This window comes from Podarcis tiliguerta (genome assembly GCF_965153285.1).
Source record: "Podarcis tiliguerta genome assembly, chromosome: 1".
In the NCBI taxonomy this organism is placed as follows: domain Eukaryota; kingdom Metazoa; phylum Chordata; class Lepidosauria; order Squamata; family Lacertidae; genus Podarcis; species Podarcis tiliguerta.
In genome coordinates, this window is record NC_139534.1 from 51855050 (window position 1) to 51882656 (window position 27607).

Below are 27607 nucleotides of genomic sequence, written 5' to 3' on the forward strand. Positions count from 1 at the left end.
AGGCACCCACATGAGAGGGTGGATTAGAGGGTGAGGCCCCACCCAGCCCATTGATCTCCTCCAAGCTGATCAGCAGGAGCAGGCAGAGGCGGTAGCTTTTGACACACACTGCTGCCCCTCCTCTGCCCTAGTTTCCATGGCAACGACAGACACAGTGGCTTTGCTGCCCAGTCAGGCCCAAAAACTTCTAGGCCGAACTTGGATAGGCTAGGCCTGATTCAAACCAGCTGCGGGAGCTGCTTTGCAGCACCAGAACTTCAGCCTGATTGCACAGCTGAGGAAGTTAATGGCACTGGGCATGAATCCATCCATATAGGTATCTCCTGCTCAGCCCCGGCAATCTCATGATTCCTTCTTCAGAAATCGTTACTCCTAGGTTATACAGGCAAGGAGCTGGGTAAGGAGCCGAGTAGAGACAAATGCAGTTTTATTTTAAGTCTAATTTTAATTGAAATCAGATTTTTGTAATTAAAAATGAGTATAAGTGCCTTGTTCAAAATTAACCAGATTTAAGCAAAATTATTAGTAGCAATAAGCATGTTGAAGACTGCTTTCCACTATAAAAGAGAGGGGGGTGGGGTGGGGGGGGTATCTGATTTTGGAGGTTAAGTGCGGTAAATGCATTCATTTGCCATAAGAATGACTCTCAAGAGAAAGTTATAAGAACACCTAAAGTAAAAGGCATTTTCACCTTGGGCCAGTCACTGTCTCTCAGTCTAACCTACCTCACAGGGTTGTTGTGAGGAGAAAATGGGGAGGAAGGAACCATGTACACGACCACCCTGAGCTCCTTGGAAGAAAAGTTGGAATATAAATGCAATAAATAAACAGAACTAAATCAATTTCACTTGCAATCATAAATCACAAATCACCATTTGGACACCTTTGCATTAAACAAACCCTAGGGTAATGTGATGAAAATTATGAGTAAAATGTGCACCCTGCAAAGTTGTGGAATTCTGCTTGGGATGTTCCTCTCACTTTCAGCTTCTTCTTCCAAGACTTCTCACTGTCCCCTTTATATTTTTTGTTTTCCAGAGTAGCTCTCCAGCCATGTTAGAACCTCCTTTGTTACCAAGAGCAGATTTAATCATTATGCTGAGTATGCCGTAAACAGCTAAATTAAGGACCTTGCTATGATACAAAGCACAGCTGGTCTACTCTCTATGCCGAGCAATTTTAAAAATCCCCATATAGGGTGGGATTTTAGGGGGCTCTGGGGAGAATCACAGGCATGGATTTTTATTCACGCCCAGCTGTTCTCCAAGTACAAAGCCATTCCATGAATTATGTGAGAGAAAGACCCTTCCCACCCACTTTCCCTCTACCCTATCCACTTTTGGTATGACAGGCACGCCAACTTTACCTTGCACTTTGCAGCTTTAGGGTCTTCAAAAGGGAAAATGGAGTCAAAGACTGAGATCAGGTTAGCAGGGTAAGAAACAGGTGAGGCTGGAGAATACTTAGCCACTTTGAATAAAGCTATTAGGAAGTAGAAGTGGGGAACCACAAGTTGGGGCTGGGCGATCCAAGGACCCAGAACGTCAAAACTTTGTGCAGGGTCAGCCCTTAAACATTAGGCAGAGCGAAGCAGCCTCATGCTTTTGAATGTCATTGAAAGAGCAGTGCATTCCTAGGTTTTCATTTACTGTTACAGTATTGTACTTTTATTGCCAGGGAGAGACGTTTCTGGGATTTTCTGCCTTAAGTGCCAAAATAACACAATTATCCCAGAGCTACTATGCACCTTGACTTGGGGCTGGGTGCTATTTGCTGCTATAACTCAGACAGCAAAATGTATTGGGCCTTGTGAAACAATAATGGAAGGTCTTTCTTTGAGCTACTGATTTATAGCCCTTCTTTTGGAAACACTATTTTCTTCACCTGAGCAATAGAAGAGAAAGGGTGTCACTGGCCTTCTGGAAGAACTGGGGAACCTTCTTCCTTAATGCTAGTTTTGCCTGTCACCTCCGACACCAGGAGCAGAGTTGGTTGGGGTGCTGCTGTGATTGCTCCCCCACCTTGTTTCAGATTCCTTTTCAAGCAAGAATGGAATATGTCTGCAGCTGGGCGTTCCCTGTGCATCGCCAGTGCCCCTGGGGGAATACCTCTCCTCTGATGGGTGTTCTGAGCAGGGAATAAATACCAAAAGCCTTACTCAGAGAGAGGGAGGGAGGGAGAGCTCTTACAATTGCTCACTACCTTCCTCCAGGAGATGCAGTGATCTCCAGCAAGGGAAAATCCCAGTGTGATATAAAAATATTTGCTGATCAGTGCTAGAACTTTCCAGAAACTGAAAGGAATTTGGAGTTCAGAAAAATTAGGCCAACCGGAGTTTGGGCTAAGTTTTAAAACTGATAAAGATGTCTGGGGGAAAGAACGGACATTGATTATGCTTGCAATTTCTGAAGCACACAGACACCCCTGCATAAGATTATTAGCATGTAACTTCTGCTTTGCAACTTGGAAGTCCACAAGAACGTGCATGCCAAGATTCCCCAGTGAGGCTTGTGACAGGCAAGAGCCCATATATAATGACATTTCAGATGGTTAACAGGCTCACCCATTGTCTAGTTTTCTGGGTCTTTAAGCAGAGCAGTGGGACAGCCTCACCACCAGCTCTCTGTTACTCTCAGGTTGGTCTTACCCTGGTGCTTATGGAATAGGTTTGCCATCTTTTTTCTGATAAGGTCGGGCTGTCAAAGAAGTCCAACAAAAATGGAAAACGAAGTGGAAATTGCTGCAGTTAGTGTGTTTGTCTGTGTTCAGAAATGGAAGTCACTAAAGTGAATCTGATTGGTCTTCCTTCACATCACTGTTGTTTTTAGGTCCACAGATGATGTGTAATGAATGACATTTTTACACTGTTTTGATGCTTCCTTTATATTGAAATGAATTACGTAAGTTGCATAAATAGATAAGTTATATAACTTACATTAAATTTGCAGACTTTGTATTTGGCAGAAACCAAACTGCAGCATAATAGAAACATCGTTGATTGTAAGAAATACAAGTTGGAACACAAACTGCCCACCTTTTTACATCCCTAGACTCAGGGCTTGGCAAAGCCTGGGTATGGTGTTTAGAGCGGGGATCACCAGCCTTTTTGGGCCTGTGGGCACATTTGCAAATTAGATAAATTATTGTGGGCACCACATACACATTGCAATCTATTCTATTTGCTACATCAGAATGCTTCTCTGATGCCTAATTTCAGTAAGGGGAGAGGAGCCTGTGGGCACCAGGAAAGGAGGGCACATGTGGTGCCTCTGTGGGCACGTGTGGCAACCCCTGAGTTAGAATGCCATACTAGCTCTAGGGACATCCATATTGAAATCCACAGGCAGCCATGGCACACACTGGGTCAGTCATCATCTCTCAACCTAACCAACCATGTAGGGTTGCAAGCATAAAAGAGTGGGGAGGAAATTAACCATGTAAACCAGCATGAGCTCCTTGGAGGAAAGGTGAGATATACATGTAATGCAACAAACAAACAAACAAACAAACAAACAAACAAACAAATAAGGACTGAATTTCTACCAGGGCTCAACACTAGAACCCATTTTCAGTAGCAGGGACAAGGCCTTGAACACATGAAGGCATAGGTAACAAAAGGGCATCTGAACATGTGAGCATGTACAGAGTACTTTTCTCTCCACCTGCTGGGCAACAGTTCTCTTGCCACAAAGCATTCACTTTCAGCAAGAGGTTGAAGTGTTTATCTAGGCTGAAAGATTCCACAAAAAGGCCATTCTCCTTTGAGGATCCCGTAGAAAGGAGTTTCAGCAAAGTGTGGCTTGTCCCACTGCTGCAGCACTAGACTGAGAGAAGCTGCACCCGTCCAAATGCATTATCAACTAGAACTTGGTCTGCCCATATGCAAGAGATTTCCTCTCACCCACTGTAACAAAGGATAGCGTTAACTCATGTGCATAATGTGTGTGTGCCACCAGTTTGGTGCTGTCAGATGCAACCAGATGCATGCCTGGTGTCTCCCCACTGTTACCAGTCCAACTAAGTTGTGCCTCCTGTCACATCCTAGCAAAGGTGATGTCAGTGAGACCACAGCATCGCATGCAAGACCCTTCTATGTCATGCAGTTACTTCAGTGTGCTTGATGTAACGTAGCCTAACACTGTGCTAAAACCTCTCATTTGCCGTTCCCAAAGAAGCAGAGACGTTTGGATTTTGCTTGCTGTCTGTTCTGCTCCCACGGCATGTGGCCACTCGCTTCCCTAGGCGGGTGTTTGTTCAAACCTGGGCTTATTGGTAAACAGCATCAAATGGGAAATGGCTTCATTGGAATGAAGAGCTCTTTTAAAACGTGATCAGAAAGCAGCTTTGTTAATGGTTTTGCTGTAAGGTTGCCAGATTGCATCCTGGAGGTGCCACTTTTACCTTCCTGGGTTCTGTCCCTCACCTTCTTCCCACTGACAAAACTAGAATGCTACTGGCTTTGGCACACAGAGGAGGAAGAGAAAGGAGAAGGCACAGGCCTTCCCACTGTACTGCTAAAGGTAAAATAAACCTCTCCAGTTTACAGCCCAGCAATCTTACTGATCACTTTTTTGACTAACAGCCTCAGACACATCAAAAGACTGCATTGGAGATTGGTCCACTGGAGCAAAAGGGCCATTGCAGTCTACCCACAGCCATCTCCCACCTGCCCGCTGTCACAGTTACAGCGGGTGGCTCTGCCTGTCACTGGCTCTACCTCTACCAGCTAGAGAGCTTGTATGACAAGCTAGGATGCAAGAACTTAGTTTACTGGCACTTATGTAAGATATGTGTCATGTTCCAGTCTTTAAAATTAAATTGTTCAAAAGAAAAAAAAAGGCAGGCAGTTCACCCAGTGTTTTGTGGAATATGGTGAGATCAGATGGGAGATTTGATCCATTTTGCAGCATTTATTTTGATTTAAGTTGGGGTTCTGATGTTTCATCAGATGAGCCTTTGGTCTGATCCAGCAAGGCTCTTCTCGTGATGTATGTCTGTGAATGTGTTGGCGGGAGGGATTAGTAGAATGCCTGCTGCTGTCCTTCCTCACAAGCTATATCAAGCACCCTCTGGTGTATGTTCCTTGCTGGACAGGTGAGCACTGTGCAGCTGTTGCAGGGGGTGAGCGCTGCGGGATTAGTAGCTTGAGCTAGGGGCAGGGCTGCTTTGGGAACGTGCATTATCATCAGCGGTGGCCAAGCGAGATCACAGGCTCCCAGCCAAACCCCCTTGCTTTGAGCTTGCCAACGGATGCTGAGTTCAAAGGGCTGAGGTGTGATTGATGTGTGAAGATAATTCTCCCCCCTGCTTTCCCCAGCAGCATGCGCGCGCGCGCACACACACACACACACACACACACACACACCTCCTTTCCCCAGCCTGCAAAGTGGTTGTGGAGAATGCTGATGGGAACAGAGGGATCCCACATGGGTTTAGGAAGAGGCCAGAACATTTAAGGACTGGGGCAGGCAGGATGAAGTGTGTGAGGGCACTGAGCTTAGACCTTACCATGAGGCAGCTCCGGCCAACTGGGCTAGATCAGCCCTTCTGTTTGCTTCAGCATACCCTCCAACATTTCTCCGATGAAAATAGGGACGTCCTAAGGAAAAGTGGGACATTCCGGGGTCAAATCAGAAACCATGACGGTTTCTGAAAATCCCAGACTTTCTCTGGAAAATAGGGACACTTGGAAGGTCTGCTTCAGGACTGAGAGGATCAGACAGATTTTGCCTCTGATACAGATACAAATGAGAAGGAAACACGAATGGGCTCATGCTATCAGGATGCAGTCTCGGCAGTGCCGGGAACTGATGAGACTTACATCTCATGGATCAGGTGTGGGAGCAGCAACCACACATTGAGACTCAGGGGCCAAGGATCAGTTTAAAAGGCACATTGAGAGACTAGTAGGGGTAGCCATCTGGCAGGGCCAAGGGAGAAAAGATTGAGTTAGAGTGCATGTAAGGGAGAAAAGAAGAGAGAGGAATTAGAATGCCAGCAATGGCACAGGATCTAGCCAGAAGTGTGAGGAGGACCCAGGAGAACTAGAGGCAGTAGCAAGTGGTGGGGGAAGTCCGCTTCATAATTTGCACAGGACACAAAATGTTTCTAAAGTTGCTCCTGAACAGAATATTCTAGACTCTCTAGCAGATCAGATGTAAGCTTTCATATCAAACTCACAACTTAACTGTGACACAGCACCAGTGGTCAGTATAGTCAGCAAGAGTCCTCCATCAACAGTTGTTTCAAGACTGAAAAGGGAATTCTCTGCACTCATATGGAACAGATTAGCAGAACAGATTAATCCATACCCAGTGGAGGCCGGCCCATGAGGATGAATGAGGCACTGCCCTACCAGCCTCAGTCTGCCATCAGCCAGCTCCCACCTGCCTGCCTTCTAACTTCCACCCCGTCCAGGGGGTGGCACTGCCTGCCAACTTCCTCTTCCTTTGTCTTTCCTATGTGGAACTCAACCAGAGAGACTAGAATAACTTGGCTCTGCCCGTCATTGGCTCTGGCTCCACCTATTGTTGGCTTTCCTCCTTACCAATGTTCACGGAGACCAGCCACCACCACTATGCAGACCCATAAGCAGAGAGTTGAAGGAACTTGAGGCACCAGGCCAAGACAAGCAAGCTCACAGGGCTAAAGGATGAGCTACACTACTTAAGACTTTGTAGAGGCATGGAAAACAAAGACGGCCAGCCTATGCAGATGTCTCTGTGTGTACATGTACATGCACATATGTTTCTTCTGGACAGAACAGCAATAAGACCCAGCTGAAGGCAAAACTATTCCTGAGGTTGACATCTTTTTTCTTGACAGCAGCTCTGGGTACTTCCACACACTACTTTATTGTGGCCTCTGTGCAGCATCCACATCAACATGACGGCAGCCTCATCAAAGTGCCACCCCATATTTACTTGCTATTAGATTAGGATTTACCCTTTCGGTGGAAAATCTGATAAGTAAAACAAACAAAATTTAACAGGCACTCTGCTCCTGAGTTCCCCTTGCAGCCTGAGCACACCTTGAGCACACTGAGAGCTTGTGGAAGGAGGGGCTAGCAAGGCAAGCTTCCAGAGGTGCCAATATTGTAGTGAGCATTGTGGTAGACGTCTCTGCCCTCCCCAATTCATCCATCTAGAGGCCCTAGAGAATTTCGTGTGCCCCCTCCATAGATAGAAAGGCCTTCCAGGTGCTGAGGTTCCTCCCACAACCTTTGGCTGAGTGCAAATTAATTAAATAAATAAATAAAAGCTGACAGCTCCAGAATGTGAAACCAAGATACCACCCACCACCAACCAACCTGTAGCGCTTTGGAGCCTTATGAAACAAGGTTGCAGGGAGCTCCTCCCTGGCGAGGCCTGTGCACCGTGCCCCTGGCTAGACTGGTGCACCCTGCCCACTCTTCCCTTCCCTTCCCGTCTGGTGTTCCTTTTGCAGAGCCTCAGGGCCAACATTATAGGCAGGGTGGAGATTTATCAGACAGCACCAGATACCAATAGGGTGACTCATCGTTACCCAGCCTATGCAGGGCAAAGCGGGCAACAAGGGCTGTTTAGGATGCAACAGCTTGCTTCTCACCAGAATCACCACCACACAAGCACAGGCCCTGAATTCTTTGCACATTCTGCCCATACGTTGGGACCCCAGGCTGCCCACCTAAAAGGGTCGTTGAGCATTCGTAGCCAGCAAGCAAGAGCACCCAGTCTCAAGTCATTTCTGTCTTGGAACAATGTAACTTGGGACTCTTTCCAGGGCCTTGCTACTGCCCTATTGGCGTGTGGGAAGCCTTTCCCTTACTAAATGATCATTCTGCTCCTTTTGTGCTTTTCCAAATTAGGAAATGTTGAGGTCCTCCCCAGTGCCACCCCTGTTCCCCTTTCCAAAGTACAGCAGATTCTTGGACAGGATTAGAGACACCACTGCAGCCTTGATCCAGCAAACATTTTCTGGCTGCAGCAGCAGTCCTCAGCATTTGCAAGTACCGTGGCAAACGCCCCACACAAATAATCTCAGCAGCCCATGCATGTTGAGACCATAAATACAACATTCCCAGTGTGAAGGCTGCCTGATGGATCACCCATCAGGATGAGTGCCATGGAGCTCAACTGCTGAGCTTTGGGTGGAGAGACTGGCATGTTTCTTTCCAGGGGGGCCCCATGTGCTCTTTTCCCCGCAGTTCCATTTTGCAGATTTGGCATAAACCAAAGCACCCGCATGTGAGTTATTGTGAGATGCCATGCAAATCCCTAGGCCTCACCCAACAACAAATCTCATGTCTCCATCATTACACCCTCAGACACACACCATCTCTGATTCACTTTTATTCTCACAATAATAAAATAATTTACCAACCACAGTTACCATCATACTACATGCCTACAGTGCCTGTATGGGACACTGGAGTCAGAGGTCTCTGTGCCCCCACCCTTCAATCTCTTGCTAGAAACATTTATTTTAAACAAACTCAGCATTTTTAATTTCTCTCTCTTTCTCTCTCCTGAATAACAAAGATACTAACGGCAACCAAAACAGGTCTTGAATTGGTCCAACGTGAAATGTGGCAGCTGGTATAGCTCAGTCGGTAGAGCACAAAGCTCTTAATCTCAGTGTCGTGGTTTTGAGCCCCATGTTGGGTGAAAGATTCCTGCATTTCAGGGTGTTAGACTAGATGACCCTTGCGGTCCCTTTCCAACTCTACAATTCTATGATTTCAACCCAGGATTTTAAAAAAGAAAAAACAGGTATTTTGTTCTGTAAGGGCTGCCTGCCACCTGAATGATCCCAGTGGGGATTTGTAAGATACATCACTGGGGGAGGACTGAGTGAGGTTCTGCAGAAGGAACCTACGTAGGTGTCTCCTGGGCCTTCGAACCACAGCTGGAGATGCCAGTGGCCAGAAGCAGCTGGAGTTAATGTCAGGGATTCCAGCTAAGCCCACTGGTGTGCAGCTCTTTGTGCTTCAGAGGTGCCAGGCTCGCGACTAACGCCCATGTACAACCGAACCCCTTGAGTGCTCATGCACAAGTCAGAAAGGAGGAGAGGAAGTGCCAGGGAGATGATGTGAAACACAAACGTGCCAGGCTGCCCAAGCCGTGCCTCCTGCTTTTTGCAGGGCTCCACTGTGCCCAGTAGAAACCGCAGAGTCTCTGGAGCGTCCAGCAGGGGCCACGGTCTTCATTTGCAGACGCTGACCCACTCTGTGAGCCGGCACTCCTCACAGGCCACGAAGCAACACCAATGGAACTTGCAGTTGCATCGCTCGCTGCGCGTCTGCCGCAGGATGTTGTGTCCCCGCCCGCAGCACAGGCTCTCGCAGTTGTCCATGCCTGGGCTGGTCTTGTTGCATAAGCGCCCTTGCGTCCCCATGGAGTCCAGTGCCGGCTCCCGCTCGCAGAAGTCAGGTGACTTCTCAAAGTAGATCAGGTCGCTGATGCCGGCCCGGCGCCTCTGGCGGGCGTGGCTCAGCTCCATCTGCCCTGTGTTCCTGTTGTGGGGCCGGATCAGCATGGCCCCATAGAAGCGCTCCTTGAGCAGGGAGCCCACCAGGCGGAACTCAGGGGTCACCTGCCAGCACGTCTTCAGTTGGCAGCTCCCCGAGGTGCCGTGGCACTTGCATTTCCTCCGCATGTTCTCCATCACCACCTGCCAGGGGCACAAGCAGACAGTGGTTAGCAGAATTCAGCTAAAGCTTTGCCTTGCACTGCAGTTTTGTATTCCCCTCTAGCACACCTTGTTCCCAATGGGCATTTGTCATCCCTTGGAACCAGTGTATGCTTCTGGGGCAAAGGGCTCTCTATGCAGTTTTGCCCAGTTGAAACAAGTGGCCACACAAAGGGTTCTCCAATAGCTTGCTTCATCTTGCTGGGCCAAGGAGAGCCACCAGAGCTCAAACTGCTACTTTCACGAAGCCGGATAGCACAAATCTTGAATACAGCAGCAGCCCAACTTTCCAGGTTGAAAGAACAGGACTAAAATTGTATATAAAACATAGCTAACACGCATACTAAAAACAAATATAAACAAAAGCATCATTACAAACAGTGTTAGTATCAATAACTGTTTAACACAAATGTAACTGCAGGCTCGTCCACACTTCCGCTTGTGCCGTCCCTAAGAAAGCACAGATCCCATCAGTTTTCCACTTGACCCACTCCTTTCCAAGGAAAACCCCGCTCTTTAGCAATAGAATAGAACAAATGGCAATCTGGGGGAAACCCAAATTTCTATTTGCTCCAACTGAGCACTAAAGAGTGGTTTTCCCTAGGGGAAAACAGCAGAACAAGAGGAAGTATGGATTAGCCCTAAATCATGCGTCTGGATGGGCTTGCCAAAACATTTTTTTTTCCAGACAGGTATCAAAACGTTCATCCGCACTTCCCCTTCCTTTGCTCTTTCCAGGCACACTGTGATTTAAAGCTCCATGTCCAAGTGCCCTTTCCCCTGCCCCTTCTGGAACTTTCCCTGTGAAAACCTGCTCTTTAAAGCCCAATTGGAGCAAACATCAATTTGTGGAAAACCTGAATTAATGTTTGCACTGGTTCAACTTTAGCAGGCAGAGAGTTCCAGAGTCACACTGTCAGCAGGCAGAGAGTTCCAGAGTCACACTGACACAGCCGCCACACAAAAGTGCAGAATTAACATTCAACGGCACTTGTAAAAAGTGCAAGTAACACAGATCAAAGTGATCCAGTAGGCACATAGAGGGAAAGGCTTAGGAAAATTAGTCCCAAGTTGTTAAGGGCTCTAACAGCTTGAACTCAGCCTGGTACATCTGAATTTCAATAATGTGATTAATCATTGTCACCTATAACGGAGGGAGGAGAGGTCCTTCCGCATGTGGGATGTAGGTGTGAGCGGCATTTGCCCTTCCCAGGATTCCATATAAATAGATCCAAACTGTTCCCAGTTGCTATGGTGTTCATTAAGAGGTGGGATGAGGATAGTTTGTTCAACCCTGTATGGGTGCAGCTGTTGTACCTGGTTACATGCAGCGACGTGCGGTCAGGGATTACACGGCTGCAAGAGGGTAGGGCTGTTTGCAGAGTGAGAATGAAAGATGAAGCTGATGCTCTAAAATTATGCATCAGTAACTCAGATTTAGACAACCTTCATATCACAGGACCTTTTCATTTAAAAAGAAAGAGAAAAAAGCTGGCTTTTAAAAAAGGTACTTATCTCCCCCTCCCCAACACACTTTATTTTGGAGTCTTGCTGCGAAGTACACAGGGCACTAAGGTTCCTTTCTGTAACTATAAAGGCAAGAAATGTAAAAGCTGCCTTCCTGATTTCTGCAAGAAAAAACTAAAGCTAAAATGCAATTTTAAAAAATTGAAGCTGCAAATATGCACAGCATAATGTGTAATCACCCCTCCCTCTCAAATGGAAAGGTGTGTGTGTATACTACTTCCAAGTATTGAGCAACTGCATAGACAAAGGCCACAGAAGAGACATTTGAGTTTTGTTTTGGATTCCAAATTTCTGGTTCTGCGAGAAGAAATGTAACTTTCAACATCCTGATTTGGTTTCCCAAGCTCTAACTATTGCAACTGTGTTTATTCTGAGTTTTACTTGATCTGAAGCTCCATCTGGGACTCTGGACTGAAATGATTATTGTTATTAAAGTGGGCCCTGCCCAAGTTTATCATCTGAAGATCAAAACGAGACACATTAGGGAGGAAAGAAAAAGAAAAAGGGGAAGGAGCAGGGTCAATCAAGACTCTTCAGAGTAAAAACAGAGAAAATGAGTTGTTTGCCAGGTGGAAGGGCGAGAAATGGGATCCATGCAGGGAACAGAGAGTGCAAGTTTAGGACTGATTAAAGGGCTGGAAACTGTAGATAGAAGGGTCTAAGCAGCAATGCAGAGAGAAAGAAGAAAGGATTGATACAGAAGAGAACATTGAAATATCTGAATATACTCACAAGAGGTTTAAAGCTAAAACAGGGAGAAAGACAGACTGCTGCAAACTCATCAGGATAACCAGCATAAATGATCTCTCTCCAGTACAGGGAAGAGCTGCCTACTCATTGTATGGCCAACCATCTCCAGAATCCTGAGGGAGCATGCTTTTGCCCACCTGCCTGGTACCTATACTGAATGTTCAAATGTGTTCTCGGTACTAGGAAAAAACGTCCCGAAGCTGAGATTCACCAGGGATGGGGGTGGGAGTGGAATCACCAACTAGAGAAGGGATGGAGGAAACTGGTTCTCCAGCTGCTGCTGAATTGCAACATCCATCATCCTTGACCATTGGCCATGGTGACTGGGGCTGTCAGGAGTTCAGTAACATCTGAAGGGCCAGAGATTCCCTGCCCCTGAGCTAGAGGGTCCGGCCGTAGCATCTATCTCATATTATGTTTGGATCCAGCTAAGATGACTGGTTTGGCACTGGGATGCAGAAGACCTTGGGGCTAATAGAGAATTAGATATATTGTACAACAGAAGCTTCCACTTGATTGGCATGTAATGAGGCCCTGAAGGTTAAGTTAACTCTCTGTTTAACCTTGCATGTATGCTTGGAAGGCCTAGGTCAGGTGTGGGGTACCTTTGGCCCTCCAGCTGCTGCCGAACTACAACTCCCATCATCCTTGGCTATGGATCACACATGCTGGGCTGACGGGAGTTGTAGTTCAGCAACATGTGGCAGGTCAAAGGTACCCCATCGCTGGTCCAAGTATATTGGGAGGAGAATGCCTGAAAAGAAAGCAACTGGGAGGGAGGGTCAGCAGTGGCTTTGGTGTAAAGGGCAGGGGGCTAAGCTAACACTCATGAGTTCCTCTAGGAATAAAGATGGGCAACTTGGAAAGAAGCACCCGAGGTGTGATTCCCTGCATAAGATCATTTTAAATAAGTGGAACAAGCCTCAGCCTGGGATGGCTTAATGCTGGATTCATCCTGGCTCAAGATGCGTGGGTGAAAAGACTCGTGAAGGATGTCCTTTTGCTGGCTTCCTGGGCGGAAGTGCCCTTGTGTGAGGTTGCTTCTACCCAAGGAAAAGCCCAAGCACAAAGGTGGTGGGAGGTGCTGTGGAGAGAGGGAATGTTCTTTGTCCAAGTTTGGATAGGTTGCTAGGCAGAGAAGCCTACTTGCTGCTTGAATGCAGCTCGCCCATCACATGCTGCTCCCTCCCTCTAAGATCTGGAGGGTACAGGATTATGGCCCCCTGCCTGTTATGTGTACTGAGGCCTGGAGCAGTGGTGGAGTATGCTTGTACCTCCCCGACCGTCAGGCAGGCATGTTCCAACCAGGGAAGAGGTGACTGCCTCCAGCCTGGGAAATCCCGTCTTCCTAATGGGTGGGCGAAGGCAGGAGAGAGCTGCGACTGACAGTAAACTGATGCCACTTAGCCCAGACACCACTATTAAAGGGGCAAAAGCCCTGCCCTCTTTGGAATCTGGCCACCCTACACCATATCTATAGTCTCTGGGGCAGATCCTACAAATGGACCCACATAGTCTCTTTGCCTTTCACTGCTGCTTCATGGCATGCAAGAACACAGCTCCACCTTATGAATTTCTGTCTGCCTCAAATGGCTATTCAAAGCACAACGTCAGGAAACAACAATAACTGTTCTATCTTGTGTCTGTTCTTGGAACAACAGGCAAGAGTGGACAAGATGGGGGCCCTGGGAAGCCCAGCTGCAAGTCTGTGCCTATCTATTTAACCTATTTGAGGGGCAATTGGCAACACACCATTTCTCAGCATGATATACCTCGCTGGGAAAAATAGAACAAATGCTGTAAAGTTCTTTATACACTGTTCTTGCTACTGGCTTGGACTTACGGCAGTCTTTTCTGCTCTGTTTGCAAGCAGGAAACTATTAATATCAGCGCACCTGGGAGGCATTCCAATACATAGTAGATTCTACCATAAGCGAATTAAGAACATTATCAGGAAAACTGCCAATGTCTGTGTGTGTGTATGTGTGTGTGTGTGTGTGAATGAAACAGTTTGCTACCCACCAAGCCAAACTCAGTGTACCAGTGAGGTACACCTACCAGGTGTTTTGACAATCATCTTGCTCCTGCAGTCCCAGGTAGGGGAAAAAACAAGTGTTATCAGGCTCCTGGCAGCCCATAGTACACTTTTTATGGCAAGTCACTAAGTGTGCAGACGGGCTCCATTTAGCTATATGCCACCTGCTCCTGCATGCATGCTATAGTAATTGTCAGGCAAGTGCATGTGTAGAGGGAGAAAATGGGACTTTGTTTATTCTGCACAGTGGTACCTTGAGTTACAAACGCTTCAGGTTACAGACACTTCAGGTTACAGACTCCGCTAACCCAGAAATAGTACCTCAGGTTAAGAACTTTGCTTCAGGATGAGAACAGAAATCATGCTCTGGCGGTGCAGAGGCAGCAGGAGGCCCCATTAGCTAAAGTGGTGCTTCAGGTTAAGAACAGTTTCAGGTTAAGAACAGACCTCCGGAATGAATTACGGTAAGTTCTTAACCAGAGGTACCATTGTATATAATTGTGTACCAAAAGTCCTGTTTCCATTGGACACAACTTTCAGCATATTGGATTGCGCTATCTTGACTTCTGTTCACACAAGTTTAGCACAGAGCCCACACCCATTGTCTCCTACTCTTTGGCCAGATAGCCAAGCATTTGCCTGGTTTATTTCTTCCTTACTGTGGACTGGTTCAAATATCCAGAAACAGCATTGAGTGCAGCAGAACATAATAGCACATGGCTTTAAGTCTGAAGGGGGTAGGTGTGGGTCTGTGCAGCAGGTCACCTTCACTTCTAGCAACCTGAGACAGAAGTGCTTTAAAAAATAAGATGCTCCATATTCAAGGGCAATATAACCCTGATTAATGGGTGCTGGAAGCAAGGAATAGGGAGAGGCTAGAGCCTTTTTAGGAGCTTGCCAGGGTGACCTGGCTGGTGACAAGAGGACGGGACCAGATGGGACTTTTGTTCTGATCCAGCAAGGCAAGTTATGTCCTTCATGGGTGCAGCTCTCGCCTTGGTAGCTCAGAGTTTTCCTAATGCCACAGCAATGCCAGTTGCCACAGATCCATCCCTTAACCAAGCACAGCTGCAGCACGGGCTGCCTTGCCAAGCAAGCTCCTCCGTGCCTCTTAGGGAGACAAAAGGGGCCAGGGCAGGCACACGATATCAGCCTGCAGAGCTAGCCAGTGCCATCTCCCCACCAAGTGCTAGCCCCACTGCTTGCACAGATTTGATGGCAAGATCAGCCACACACACCACACATGCCGAAAGCAGCAAGCACCACCCCCTGCTATGCAGGAACACTGTAATAAAGGAAATTAGCACCAAATTACAGAGCACTAATAGGCTGGAGCCATTATCCCCCTTGCAACCCACCTAGTGGTTTGGAAACCATTTCCTGTGTGCTTCCCCTACTGGGGAAGGGTGCTGGGGAACAAAGTTCCCATCCTGCCCAAGGCAGGGGCTTCCCGAAGGAACCTGTGGGAGGACAATGTTGCTCCCCCTCAGAGAAGCCCTCCAGAGACATCTTTCCTAAATCAGAGCTCTGTCTATACCATGCAGAGGGGATAACAAAAGGTCATTCACAGCAACCAGGCAGGGGCATGTCTTCCTCTCCCCCACCTCCACTCACTCTCCAGCCCATTACGCTGAGCTTGAAAGTACAACTGTTCAAAGGACACCTAATCTCAAAGAACAGCTGCACAGTACAATCCTACTGCATGTTTACTTGGATGAAAATCCCACCAAGTTCAATGAAACTTACTTCCAAGTAAGTGTATATATAGGATTGCAGCTGTAGTGGGTTTTTTTCTTTTTTCTTTTTAAAGAAACAAACCACGAAGAGTCTTTTCTCTGGCAAAGGATCTACTGCAATTCTGTCAGCAAGGGACAGTTTCTGCAAGTGGGTGGAACACCCACCAGCACGTTCCAGGAAAGGCTTCGTAGGAGAAGGCCAGAATGTGGGTCTCCTTGAATAGTGCTGGTAGGAGCCAAGGTTTAGTTTCTTCACTCCCGTTATTCTACCCTTTAGGTCACAAAGAAAGCATCCAGTGGAAAACTGGTCTCAAGAGGGAGAAGGGCAGAGGGAATCAAAATGCTTTTTTAAAGAAAAAGATGCTTAACATGGTAAGAAATTGGGGACAAGTATCCCATCATCATGGGCCAGTTCTAAAAAATCCTATTAGGGCTCCTCAAAATATGCCTAGTTTGTTCATATTAAGTAGAATTGCCACTTTATTAAATTGCAACTGAGAGATGTCCCATTCCTCCCTCCCAGGTCTCCCCTCTAAAACCCACCATAAGAACAAACCCTTTCTATCACCTTGAGGGCCAGGTTACAGGTTTGAAAGGTCTTTTCTGAAGAATGCTCTCTTGTGGAGCACGTCCTATGCCAGTAAACTCCAGTGAGGGTAACCCAATGATAGCATAAGGTAGGCAGCAAAGTGCTGTGATCAGTGCCCACTGGCTAAGTCTGATACACCATTTCAATACACTGTAGAAATACTACATTGGGGCACTGTGGGCAGCGCAGTCCCGGAACCCAGCTGGGGTACCTAGGTGTCAATGTAATGCAAACTGCAGCTGCCATGTGTCATTGCCAGGCCCAATCACCATTCTTGGATATATGCCTCTTTGACAGGGCCTTTTGTGGCTCCTGTGCTGCCTGGATCTTACTCTGCTGTCTCCTGACAGTGACCATAGTCTTCTCATTGCACACCTATCAAACACACTGATATCATGTACACACAAACACACACACCATCATTCTCCTGCTTCAAAGCAGTTTCAGGTTAGTCCTAAGAGATGAAAGAAAGCCACACATTTTGGCTGGATATAGCAGTCAAACACTGGTTCTAGCAACAAGGTGAGCCTTTCTGCTCCACAGGAGTATAATAAGTGCATTATTTTTAATTGCCACTGGTCAAAAGAGCTTCACAAAGCGAAGATCAATGGGCAAGGTGCATTTGTAGCCAGTGTTCAAACTCCCATTGTTCTAGGCACATTTTGCAACAGAGAATTTCATTAGGGTAAGCAGTTTCTGAGCTCTGGGTGCAGTACTGTGCCTAAGATTTCAGATTAAAACTGCAGAGTGGAAAGAAAGGAAGACCTTTTTCTGCCTCCCCACTTCCAGCTATTGTGCGAAGACTGGAGAAGAGACCCTCTTAAGAATATTAGGGGGGTGGGCAGGGGAAGGACTAGACCATGTGAAAAATGAACATAGTATTTTAGTTGCAGTTCATTCATTTTCAGCTTTGTATTCTTGTTATAAAAAAGGGCACCTAGACATTCTGTTGTTGTGCCCATAACCTAGGTTTAAGGTGCCATTTAGCTTCTAGCTTTCATATCTCAGTTTCTAACACTGTTTGTAGCAATCCCTCCTTCCCAGCTGTTGGACCTTCTTTGCCAACCAAGTTTACGCAGTTACTGGGGCGATGGAATAAAAACTTGCCCACAATATCTTGCTTACTTTATTTTTAAATAATAATCAAACAGCTGCAAAACACCTCTTCTCAACACCACTCCTCACCAGTATTCTATAACAGTACACACTACACCACTTGATCAACTTAAATACAGTTTTCAAATAAACAATTACCCTATCACATCACTGCATTCGGTGCAGTAGGTAAACTCCGCCCTGCTAATTAGTTAAATTGTTAAGATACCTCAGGTGTGCTAAATTGTGAAAAGCTCACAGATGTTCTGCCATGCAGGTTATAATTACAAACACACACACCGGAGTAGCACCACTGACCACATCAATATTAAGAAAACCCAACACCAGCTTCTAACACTGATACTGGATCCTAACATGGGACTCACTCTAACATCTTTTTTATAGAGACACTTTCTGCCTCCTTGTTTTGCTTCCAGTGTTTTGAAAAATGGGTAACCCTTTGGCAGAACACACTCAAGGCTTTCCTTGCTGGTCACTAGAATTAAATTTCTGGCTGCCATTAGCAGCCAGATTTATCGACTCTTGGGGATCCAGCTCCTTTCCTCACTGAAGCATAATATCTTATACGTCATAATATATTATACATCATTTATCCCCCAACAGATTGTTTTATTTTTTTTTAAAGGAGATTCCATGATCAGCCTGGGCATATTGTTCCATCCAAGTATCCCATACATAACCTCGATTTCCCTGGATTTCAAAAGCACTGATTCTTGTACCAACCTTGGTGGAACAATGGTTCTCCTAAATGCACAGATACAAAGCAGTGGCAGAGTGGTCTGACTCTGATGGATTAGGCAGCGAGTGCAGGGCTCCTTCCCCCTTGTCAAGGAGCCAAAAGGTCAGAGTTAGGGCAGGCTTGTTTACAGGAGGAAGGCTTAACCTGTATTAGCAGTCATTAACCTGGATTAGATTTCTCCTATATCAACACAGCAAGGGCATTTGAACTGCAGATTTTACCTTTCCATCTCAAAGGAATGATAGAGAGAAAGGAAAACACTTCAGGCCAGTGATTTTCAACCAGTGCGGTCGGGGTGCCTGCCCCTGTCCATCTTTCCTTCCTTCCCTGCTTCCTCTGATGCCCTCTCATGTCTCTGCCTCTCAAAGGCTTGTACTGCTGTTTGTTGCAGCAGCCCTTGGCAGTGCTGGCATGAAGTGGTCTTGCTTAACACATACGTGAGTTAGTTCTCAGTGGTATATATCAGTGGGACAGTCACTTGCTTTTCCGATGGATTCTTAAAACAGTCCTATTGGACCAACTCCCCAGCTCACTGCATACCTGCTTATTGTGTGAGAAGCCTCCTGCACCTTTTACGATTTACACAGAAGGCAAAGCTTCACCATGTATGGCTTTTCACATCAAAGTCATGCAGAGGCAGAAAAGCCACCCATGACCCCTTCTAGAAAATTCTTGTAAGGCACTGGAGCACTTTCAGGATCTGGATGTGCCAGCCGTCAGTACTTGCAATTGATGAACTCATATAAATAGAAGTTGACCCTATACGACTGGACATCTCTTTTGTATACCTTATTTTGAGATTACTTATAAGTAACATGACACAGTTCACGGGCTTCCTTCTATCCTAATGTGATGTATCTCAAGTACTGATGTTCACTGGGGCTGACTTTATAGTTAGGAATGGTGAATCCAAAATAGAGTTCAATTTACCATACATACATTGTGGCCACTTCACGTAATTGGTACTTTAAACATATATCATAAAATAAACTGATGAGCAAAAGACTGAAGGCTGTTATGATGCGCAACAATCCCAAAGTACTGCAGATTGTCTTCTGAGTTCAGCGATGCAATTTTTAGGAACATTTCTTTTTAGGATGCAGACTGAGAGGTAATAGAGGAAGTGAATGTGCTGGGAGAAGTCATTTTAAGGTAACAAGCTTTTTTGTCTGCAGTCATGCATCTATATTATTTAATTTGCAATGTTAAGCACTGCTCAGTTTCCACTTGCATATACTACCCTTGAGGATGTCTGGTGCACTAAGCTATAATTAGAACACTATTTCTCTTAAATTACAAAAAAATGCATTGTTAAGTAATCTTTCTCTCTAAAATATGGAACACATTATACTAGTGCTTGAACACCTGCACTGGCTTCCTGCTGCTTTCCAGGAACAATTCAAAGTGCTGGTTCTGAATTTTGACCTAAACAACTGAAGTTAAAATGAAATTAAGGTGTCTCCAATGCTTACTTCTACATTTGCATAGAGTGGTCACAGATTACACACAGCTCTGTTCACAGCTATCAAGTGCAAGCTATTTTTGCTGAAGAACTTTGTCTAGCAATGATAGTAGCCTTAAGTACAATGGTGTCCAAACTTTTTTCAAAGAGGGCCAGATTTGATGAAGTGAAGGGCCGTGAGGGCTGACCAAAGGGCCGACCAAAGTTGTTGACCTTTTTTTTAGGATTTTACCCCAGGAAATAAACTGCCACAAGGGCCAGATTAAACAGACTGGCGGGCCGGATTAGGCCCCTGAAACGGACTCTGGACATGCCTGCCTTAAGAAGTCCTCCGATCAATCATCTTGCTGCATAAATTAATCCATCCAAATGCTTGCCTAATACTTCCAGACTGTTGCCATTTTCAGGTGAGATTCAGGTAGGATTCATATACCATCAAATTCAGGTTGTACAATTATAGTTGATTAGAAAGTCAACTAACAAACCCACCTCCCAAAAGATAAGACTTTTGGAAATAAGGGAAGTGATGGGATAATGCACTGGAAAGTGTGGGAGGTTAACTGACACTGCATCAAAGCAAGTGTGGGATAACACTTGCTTTGATGCAATGTCATCTAACCTCCCTGAAAACAAATCAGAATGAGTGCTCAATAAACCTATCACCTGGAAGCACCCTGCCTCTAAGGGGCTTCCCCATTCTCTTCAAGGGAGTGGGCAAGTCCATGCAGACATCCCACTTTTTTCTGATTGCATTATAATAGAAATGGGTGCATCAGATCAGATAGGTGTACCTATACAATGCAGGTGAGCAATCTGCAACTCTTGGCCCAACTTCATGTGAGTGGCAAATGGAAAAAACAGGTGGAAAAGGACAAGGGGAGGGGGAGAAGTGGGTGGCAAAAAGACAGAAAGGGAGTAGCTGCACCCACTTCTGACTCTACTGCTGTCTGACAGATTACTCCCACGGGAATGTGACCCTCAAATGTGTCCATCAATAGAAAAAAGTTGGCCCTCCCCAGCTGTACAGCTTAGAGATGACTGCACAATTTTTGCTAGGCTTACTTCCACTGAAAATGTTCATTGCCATTTTTTCCCCTTAGCAATTAACTTCTTCATCCATCTTTTGTTATTATAAAACCACTTTCTAGTTGCAGGTAATGAATTAGTAATAGTAACTCTCACTGGATTTTCCTGTAGAACTATTAGTTGTGGGGGAATGTAGAGGCTTGAACCTAGCTCAGATCATGGGTGGCCACCCACTCAAACTGTTCAGTATTTTAGCATTCAAACCTAAATCAGCAGAATGATGTGCTTGACTGCATCAAGCTTTTCTCGAAACCTCACAAATGCTCTTCTCCAAGATGGGGGTTACTGCACTGGCTGATCTACATCTCAGTATGTGCCATGCAGGAAAAAAAGATTCTTTGACACCTTAAAAACTAAAATATATTGTAGCGTAAGTTTTGATGGGCCAGAATCCACTTTGCCAGATGCATGTACAGATAGTATCTCTACTACCTGCAGTTTGATGGTTCCTCCGTGAACAAATATTCTGAATACAGAGCAATTTCAGAGATGTGCATGCAGATCATTAAGCAGATCAACAGCTTTAATCATCATGAGCTACTTTTGTGCAAGGAAGACGGTGTCTGTGTGTTCACAGGGACAGGATTTTAAAGGGCTGACTGTGGCAACACCAGCTGCCACTTTACAGGCTCCATTTCACAAGGCAGTTTACACCAGGAAAATATAGTGCTGGAACTGGTTGTTGTACAGTTTGTGCATATCAGATATGCATACATTTTAGCTAGTAAATTTTAGACAAATTCAGGGCTTCTAGCCATGATGGAGGCTATGCACTGCCTCCAGTGTTAGAGGCTACATGCTTCTGAATACCAGTTGCTGGAAACTTCAGGAATGGAGTGTTCTTGTCCTCAGGTCCTGCTTGCAGGTTTCCCACAGGCATCTGGTCACCCACTGAGAGAACAGGATGCTGGACCAGATGGGCCATTGGCCTGGTCCAGAAGGCTCTTCTTATGGCCAAAGTGAAAACATGGTTTCTATATTTACTTTAAGAATTTGCTCCCTTGTGCCACTCATGAAGGTATCAAGGTTTGAAAACCATCCCTATGTTGGGCAGGTTGCTGCTGAAATTCTGGAGCCAGATCTATGATCACTTCTTATGGAAAGCAGAAATTCACCAAGCAGTGTAAGAAAACAGAGGGTCCATCTCTTCCAGTATTCTCATGCACATTATGTCCAGCCAAATGTCATGTCAGTCTCATAAGCAAAGAATAACATTATAGTCATTCTAGTCATGGTGGGATAAATAGTCAACAAATAGATGAATACAGTCCATGCCCTGTTTGCTCTAAGCATTCAGTGACTAGAAGTAAACTGCTTCTAATCATGGGTGTTCTATTTGCTTTCCAGTGAGCTTGGAATCAGACTTGAGTATGCAGAGCAATGGGGCCTTTTCTTATGGATTAAGTAGTTAAACAGAACAATAAATCTCCTGAATTACCATAATTTTCTTGCACGTTCCACACTTCTGCTTCATCTAAAATGCAAGTATGAGAAGCTGTGCATCAGGGAAGCAGAGATGAGGATGGCCCTACCATGCTATCATTTCTGCTGGTAAGCAAACCACAATTGATGCTCTTGGTTCTCAGATTGCTCCAGGCAGGGATCAAACACTGGCAGAATGCAAGCACAGTACACTATAGGAGGGCTTATCCACACTTACCTTTCCTCCGCTCTTTCCAGGCATGATCCACGCTTTAAATCTTCATGTCCAAGCGCCCTTTCTCCCCACCCTTCTGGAGCTTTCCCCATGAAAACCTGCTCTTTAAAGCTCAATCAGAGCAAACAGCAATATGCCCAAACCCCAAACTGATGTTTGTTCCCATTGAATGCTAAACTGTGGGTGAGGGGAAAGCTCCAGGGCAAAAAAAGAAAAAGGAAACAAATGCTCAGACACAGAGCTTTTAAGCACAGACTTGTGCCTGGAAAGAGCAGGGCAAAAGGTAAGTGTGGATAAGCCCTGACTGAAGTCTGAATCTGATTGAATCAGAAGTTGCCATCACATTAAATGCAGACAGCATTTCTCAGTTACGCCAGCCCTGTACAAACCATCTTGGACCAACCAGGTAGATGAGTGTCTGAGCTGGAATGATCAGCCTTGTTTATTTTTATAGATCAGGAACTGTCTGGGTTATTGACTCCCTCCTGGAAACCTTTTTCCAAGCCTTGACTCCAACTCCCCACCCAACCCATCGCTGCGCTTTCAGCTCACCTGCCGGCCAACACGGTTGTTGTGCAGTCTCATGCGAGAGTGGATGTCTCGGTAGGTCTCCCGGGAATCTAAGAAGTCCTTGGAAAATTTCTCCCCATAGTCCACATCGGGGCTGCAGCCCCCCCACTCCCAGGAGTCTTGCAGGCCTGGGGCCTCAGCTGGCATGTGTTCCAAGTGCACTCCATGCATCATCCCCTTGCCTCGGTTCATGGCCTCCAGCTGGAGACGGTGCAGCTTGAGGCGGAAAGCTTCCTCATCCCCACGGCGCTTCTGGTCACAGCCACATGCCTGCAGCTTGCCCAGGGAGCATGCATTGGAGACAGCATGTACCACCCCTGCGGCTGCAATGGCATAGGCAAAAGCACTCTCACGGAAACCTGCAAGAAAGAGCACATTTCACTTAGTCACCATTGCAATGCTCACCACCCACATAAGATCCTCCGTTGCACTTGCACAGTACAGTTGTGTGAAGGCTTAACGGCTTGCCCATGAGCTTATTCCAGGGATGGCGAAACCTGAAAGGCATTGCCCTTCAGATTTTGCTTGGCTACATCTCCCTTCATCCCACACTGGCTGGGGTTGATGGGAGCTGGAGTCTAACAACACCTGGAATGTGATAGATTCCCCAATCCTTGTTGTGGCCCCCTGCTGTCAGACACATATAGCAGGCATTCCAACAGGCATGGCCTTTTCAAGTCACAGCACAAAACACAGCACTTTACACCTTTGGCAATCCTATCCCCTCAAGTAACAGAGGTTTCAGGCAAGAGATTTTGGAGATAGGTGAAGGGTTAACCAGCCCCTCTTCAGCACCACAGCCCTACCCTTTATCCAGCCCCACTCCCCAGCAGCTGCTTTTAACCAAGAAAAAGGAATTTGGAGACCTGATCATAGATCTTCCATATCACACTGTCTTTTGGCCCATAGGAAAACAACAAACTATGTTCCTTGATAAAGATGAGGCGGCAGTTCTGATCCCAGCCCCTCAGGACGACAGATAAGGGACTGGTGTCCTTTTATTTCAGACAGCTGCTCAGCTTCAAAGCTCAAGCACTGCCTGATTGTTCATCCCCTTGTCTGATGGCCTAAGGCCTGTGAATGCTATCTTGTCAAACAGTCCCTGTCGCCTCCATGGGTGATTAGCTCCTAGACCTCTATATTTGCACATTGGGAGAGGAGTGTTCTTTGGCTCCCGTACCACAACTCTTGCTTCACATCACATTAGGCCACGCTTGTGAAATAGGTGAGTAGAGTTCACCTCCAGATGATTAAGGAAGAATGAGTTTGCAAACTGGAATAAATTTATTCCCCCAAGCCCACTTCATTTGTGTGATCAAGTGAGCTATTAAAATTTGTTCTGCCAGGGGCCAGGCTGGTGACTTTATAGACAGAGTCTGTACTAGGCAGCATGAGGACTATGGGAGAAGGAGATACAGGGAAAACAGGATCTTGCCTGTGTATTCTTGGCTTCCTCCTGACACGCTTATCTGAACATGGGGGTACAGGTTAGTCAGATCTGAACACAAGCTGTAGCTCCACACTTTCACTGTCCAAATCTGTAGCAATTTCTTGCTCTTGTCACCTGCTTCAGTCTCTGTTGAATGATGCACAATTCCTACTACGCTGAGGTTACCGGTCAATAGTCCTGAGTTATGACTACCCCATGGGTGTTAATGCTCTGGGGTGTACTGAGCCTCAGTCTCCACAACACAGTCCTCTTCCCTCTGCTACAAGAGGTCCTTCACTGACCACCTGACCAAGATAGACAGAAACAGAAACATGGAGCAGTTACTGCTTTCCTCTCCTCTGCCAGGATTCAAGAGCTAAGACCTCTTTGGCAGCCATGGTAGTTGCTGCCTTACATTTTCCAGAATGGAGTTCCATCCAGCATTCTGGGCTTTGAGCGTGGAAAGCCCTAGAGACCACCATGCCAGGGTGAGAAGATCCTACTAAGGCCCACTGCAGCAATGGACAAGGCAAAGAGCTTCCTGTTTAAACCAACCTTTGAAAACTAGGTGCAGAGTCCATTGACCACTGGACTGCTATCTGGGCAATCCGTATTTTAAAGCTGGTTCTAAATGTGTTTTGTTGTATTTTTAACTATTGTTTTTGACCACTTCATATTTTATAACAACTTGGGGGAAAGGTAGAATATATATTAAATAAACAAGCAGACTAGGCCTATGCTTGCTTATTACCTTACTTATTAGAAATTATTTTCCCTGTACACAATGGACCTCACTCCTAAGCTAAAAGAGTGCACAGGGGTGCAGTGTTAAGGTAGTTGTCCTTTAGTCTCCTGTGCTCTGGTGTCATACTATTGCTTAGATCTCAGGCTGCTGCCAGAGGCCAAACTTTGGGGCCAGGAGTTGTACTAGCTGACCTTGGAGATCCATTCAAACCCTCCAGTTACGAGCAATTTGAATGGGGAGGTGAGGATGGGAACTCTTAGGCACCACAGAGTCTCTCACCATTGCAAAGCTTGCCAGCTATAATTAGAGCACGTTTCTGGCTTTGGCTTTGTTTATACTCTCTGAGATGCGCTGGAGTCACGCAAGCTCCCACAGCACAAGCTGCAGGCTGCAATCCCCATAGCCCATCATTGTTTCACTGTGCAGAGGGGAATTTCCAGAACTAAGTTTATCAATGAGAGAAGACAAACTCTGCTCAAAAGTCTGCTGCCAGGGAAGGTTTCATATTACAATATTACAGTAACACACGTGAACACACACACACCCCGTGACAAAATATCCTATGCACGAAGGATTAAGTATGTGTGTTTTATGAAGTATGCAAGTACACATCAGATAGATAAGACTTGTGATTAAGTGTGTTTATGAGGAGTTGGTGGCTTTTATTTAGGACAATAGAAGCAGCCAATAAGCTGATTGCTATCTGGCCTAGTAAATCAGGCTAACCAGTTTCCTAACTATCCAGTATGTTGTTTTGGCTTAGACAGGCATTAATGAGAAGCCTTGGAATTTTAATTTGCACACATTTAGCTCTATTCATATATGCAAGTGAACAATGACAACTCATCTGCCAGGAGAGGTAGCAATCCTATAAACACCCCAGTTTTTTAGCAAGACCCAGCGGAACCAGCCAAGAGGATTCCATAGGCCCCAATGACACCTGTTTGTTTAATGCAGGCTCCCCAACATTTTGGGAAGTCAGAGATGCATTTGTAAATCTAAGAAATCAAAATGGGCAACACAAAATACCCACGTCACAGAAGAGAAACTGGCAATGCTTAGAACCCCCCCCCCCAAAAAAAACCCCACAAACAAAACACCAATACCCCACCAAAACAGACAACATCTTGCCAACAAACAGCAACCATGCACCCTCTCACCAAATCTCCCAAAGTAAATATTAAAAAACCACTCAATTAAAAAACAAGATGGGCAGAAAGCTGTGGCAGGTTCCAAGAAAGGTGTCTGAGGGTACTGTTGCATCCACAGACACTACATTAAGGGCCCCAGGTTTAATGTGTCAAAGGGGATTTTTCTGTCTGCAGCCTCTGCTCCCAGCTTTTCTCCCAGGTGGGCAACTGTGATTGCTACCGTGGTATCATGACAGCCTCAAAGGCTGAGGAACCAATAGTGATACCAAGGCAGCGCTGGGACTAAGCACCACCACTGAACCAGGGGTATCCTAGCATAAGATTCCAGAGATTCTGGGACCAAGAAGACAGAGATCCCTTAACTGGGAACTCCTGAGATTGGACCAGAGACTGCATCACTGCCTAGGACCAGCATACTTACCTCCCAGGGGCCTCATACTATACACAGAGTTTGTGGGGAAACACAGGCAGCATGTCTGGCATGATCTCCCGTAGGGGCAGCAAAATGCAAGCCTCCAGGCCAAGAGCTGAACCTTTAAGACCACCCACTTTTCAAGGCTGGGGTGGAACCCAGCATGGGGTTCCCCAACTGCCAAAGCATGAAAGGATTCATTACGGTCTCAGACACTGTTGGAACATGTTGCTCACTAGGAGCTCTCCTTGGTGCTGCTTTGCAACCCCCCCCCCACTGCCCCCATGGACTCTTCTTCATGACCTGAACAGGACACCAAAGAAGAAACAACCCAGAGGCCAGAACCAGGTTGCTTCCTCACTGAGCATTTAGTGTCAAATTGGCATGCATTGTTCACGCACATTCTAGAATCCTCTCATGTTTTCCCTAGTGCTGCTTCTATCTTTTTTTCCTTACTGCAGAAGGTCAGATACTTTTGAAAGCAGAAGGCAAAACATCTACCAGTGTAGATGCTCTTGCCACTACTCTTCTGCCTGTTTTTTGAGGCACTAGCTGGTTATCAGGATGGTGAACCTATCACAGTTCAGCACATTCACTATAACCTTTGTAGCAGGTACCATTTTATAACCCTGTTCTAGTGCTAAGACAACTTTCTGACCAATCCAGAACAAAGACCACCCTTCTTCAATTTTCATCATGGCTATCTCAATTAGAATTCCCAAACCTATGCAGGTAAGCTCCACCGAGTTTGATGGAAGTATACAGAGGTGATGTTTATTTTTTCAGTAGTAAAACATACCAGTGCAGTTTTTGGTTTTTTTGGAAAGCGAGTGAAAGTAATCCTTTCTCCTTTTGCTAGATATACACATGGCAACAGCCTACCAAAAGTTTTTAGACAACGGGGGGCGGGGGTGGTGAGTTCCTTCCCAAGTTC

General features: G+C 46.0%; 1 protein-coding gene and 1 long non-coding RNA gene across 2 annotated transcripts in view; one reads left to right on the plus strand and one right to left on the minus strand.

The window, feature by feature from the left end:
* Positions 1 to 295: 295 nt before the first annotated feature.
* LOC310678214 lies at positions 296 to 27581 on the plus strand. Its single transcript, XR_014511698.1, has 3 exons — positions 296 to 397; positions 19258 to 19313; positions 27533 to 27581. It is a non-coding gene; the product is annotated as an uncharacterized lncRNA (long non-coding RNA).
* The window catches only part of WNT10A (Wnt family member 10A), a 48173-nt gene continuing 28878 nt past the window's right edge, over positions 8313 to 27607 (minus strand). Inside the window, exons 3-4 of the mRNA XM_083441535.1 lie at positions 22919 to 23295; positions 8313 to 9651 (exon numbers count right to left, since the gene is read on the minus strand). Of these exons, the coding sequence (XP_083297661.1) occupies positions 9184 to 9651; positions 22919 to 23295 (845 nt within the window). The 3' untranslated portion in view covers positions 8313 to 9183. The remainder of the gene's footprint in view (positions 9652 to 22918; positions 23296 to 27607) is intronic.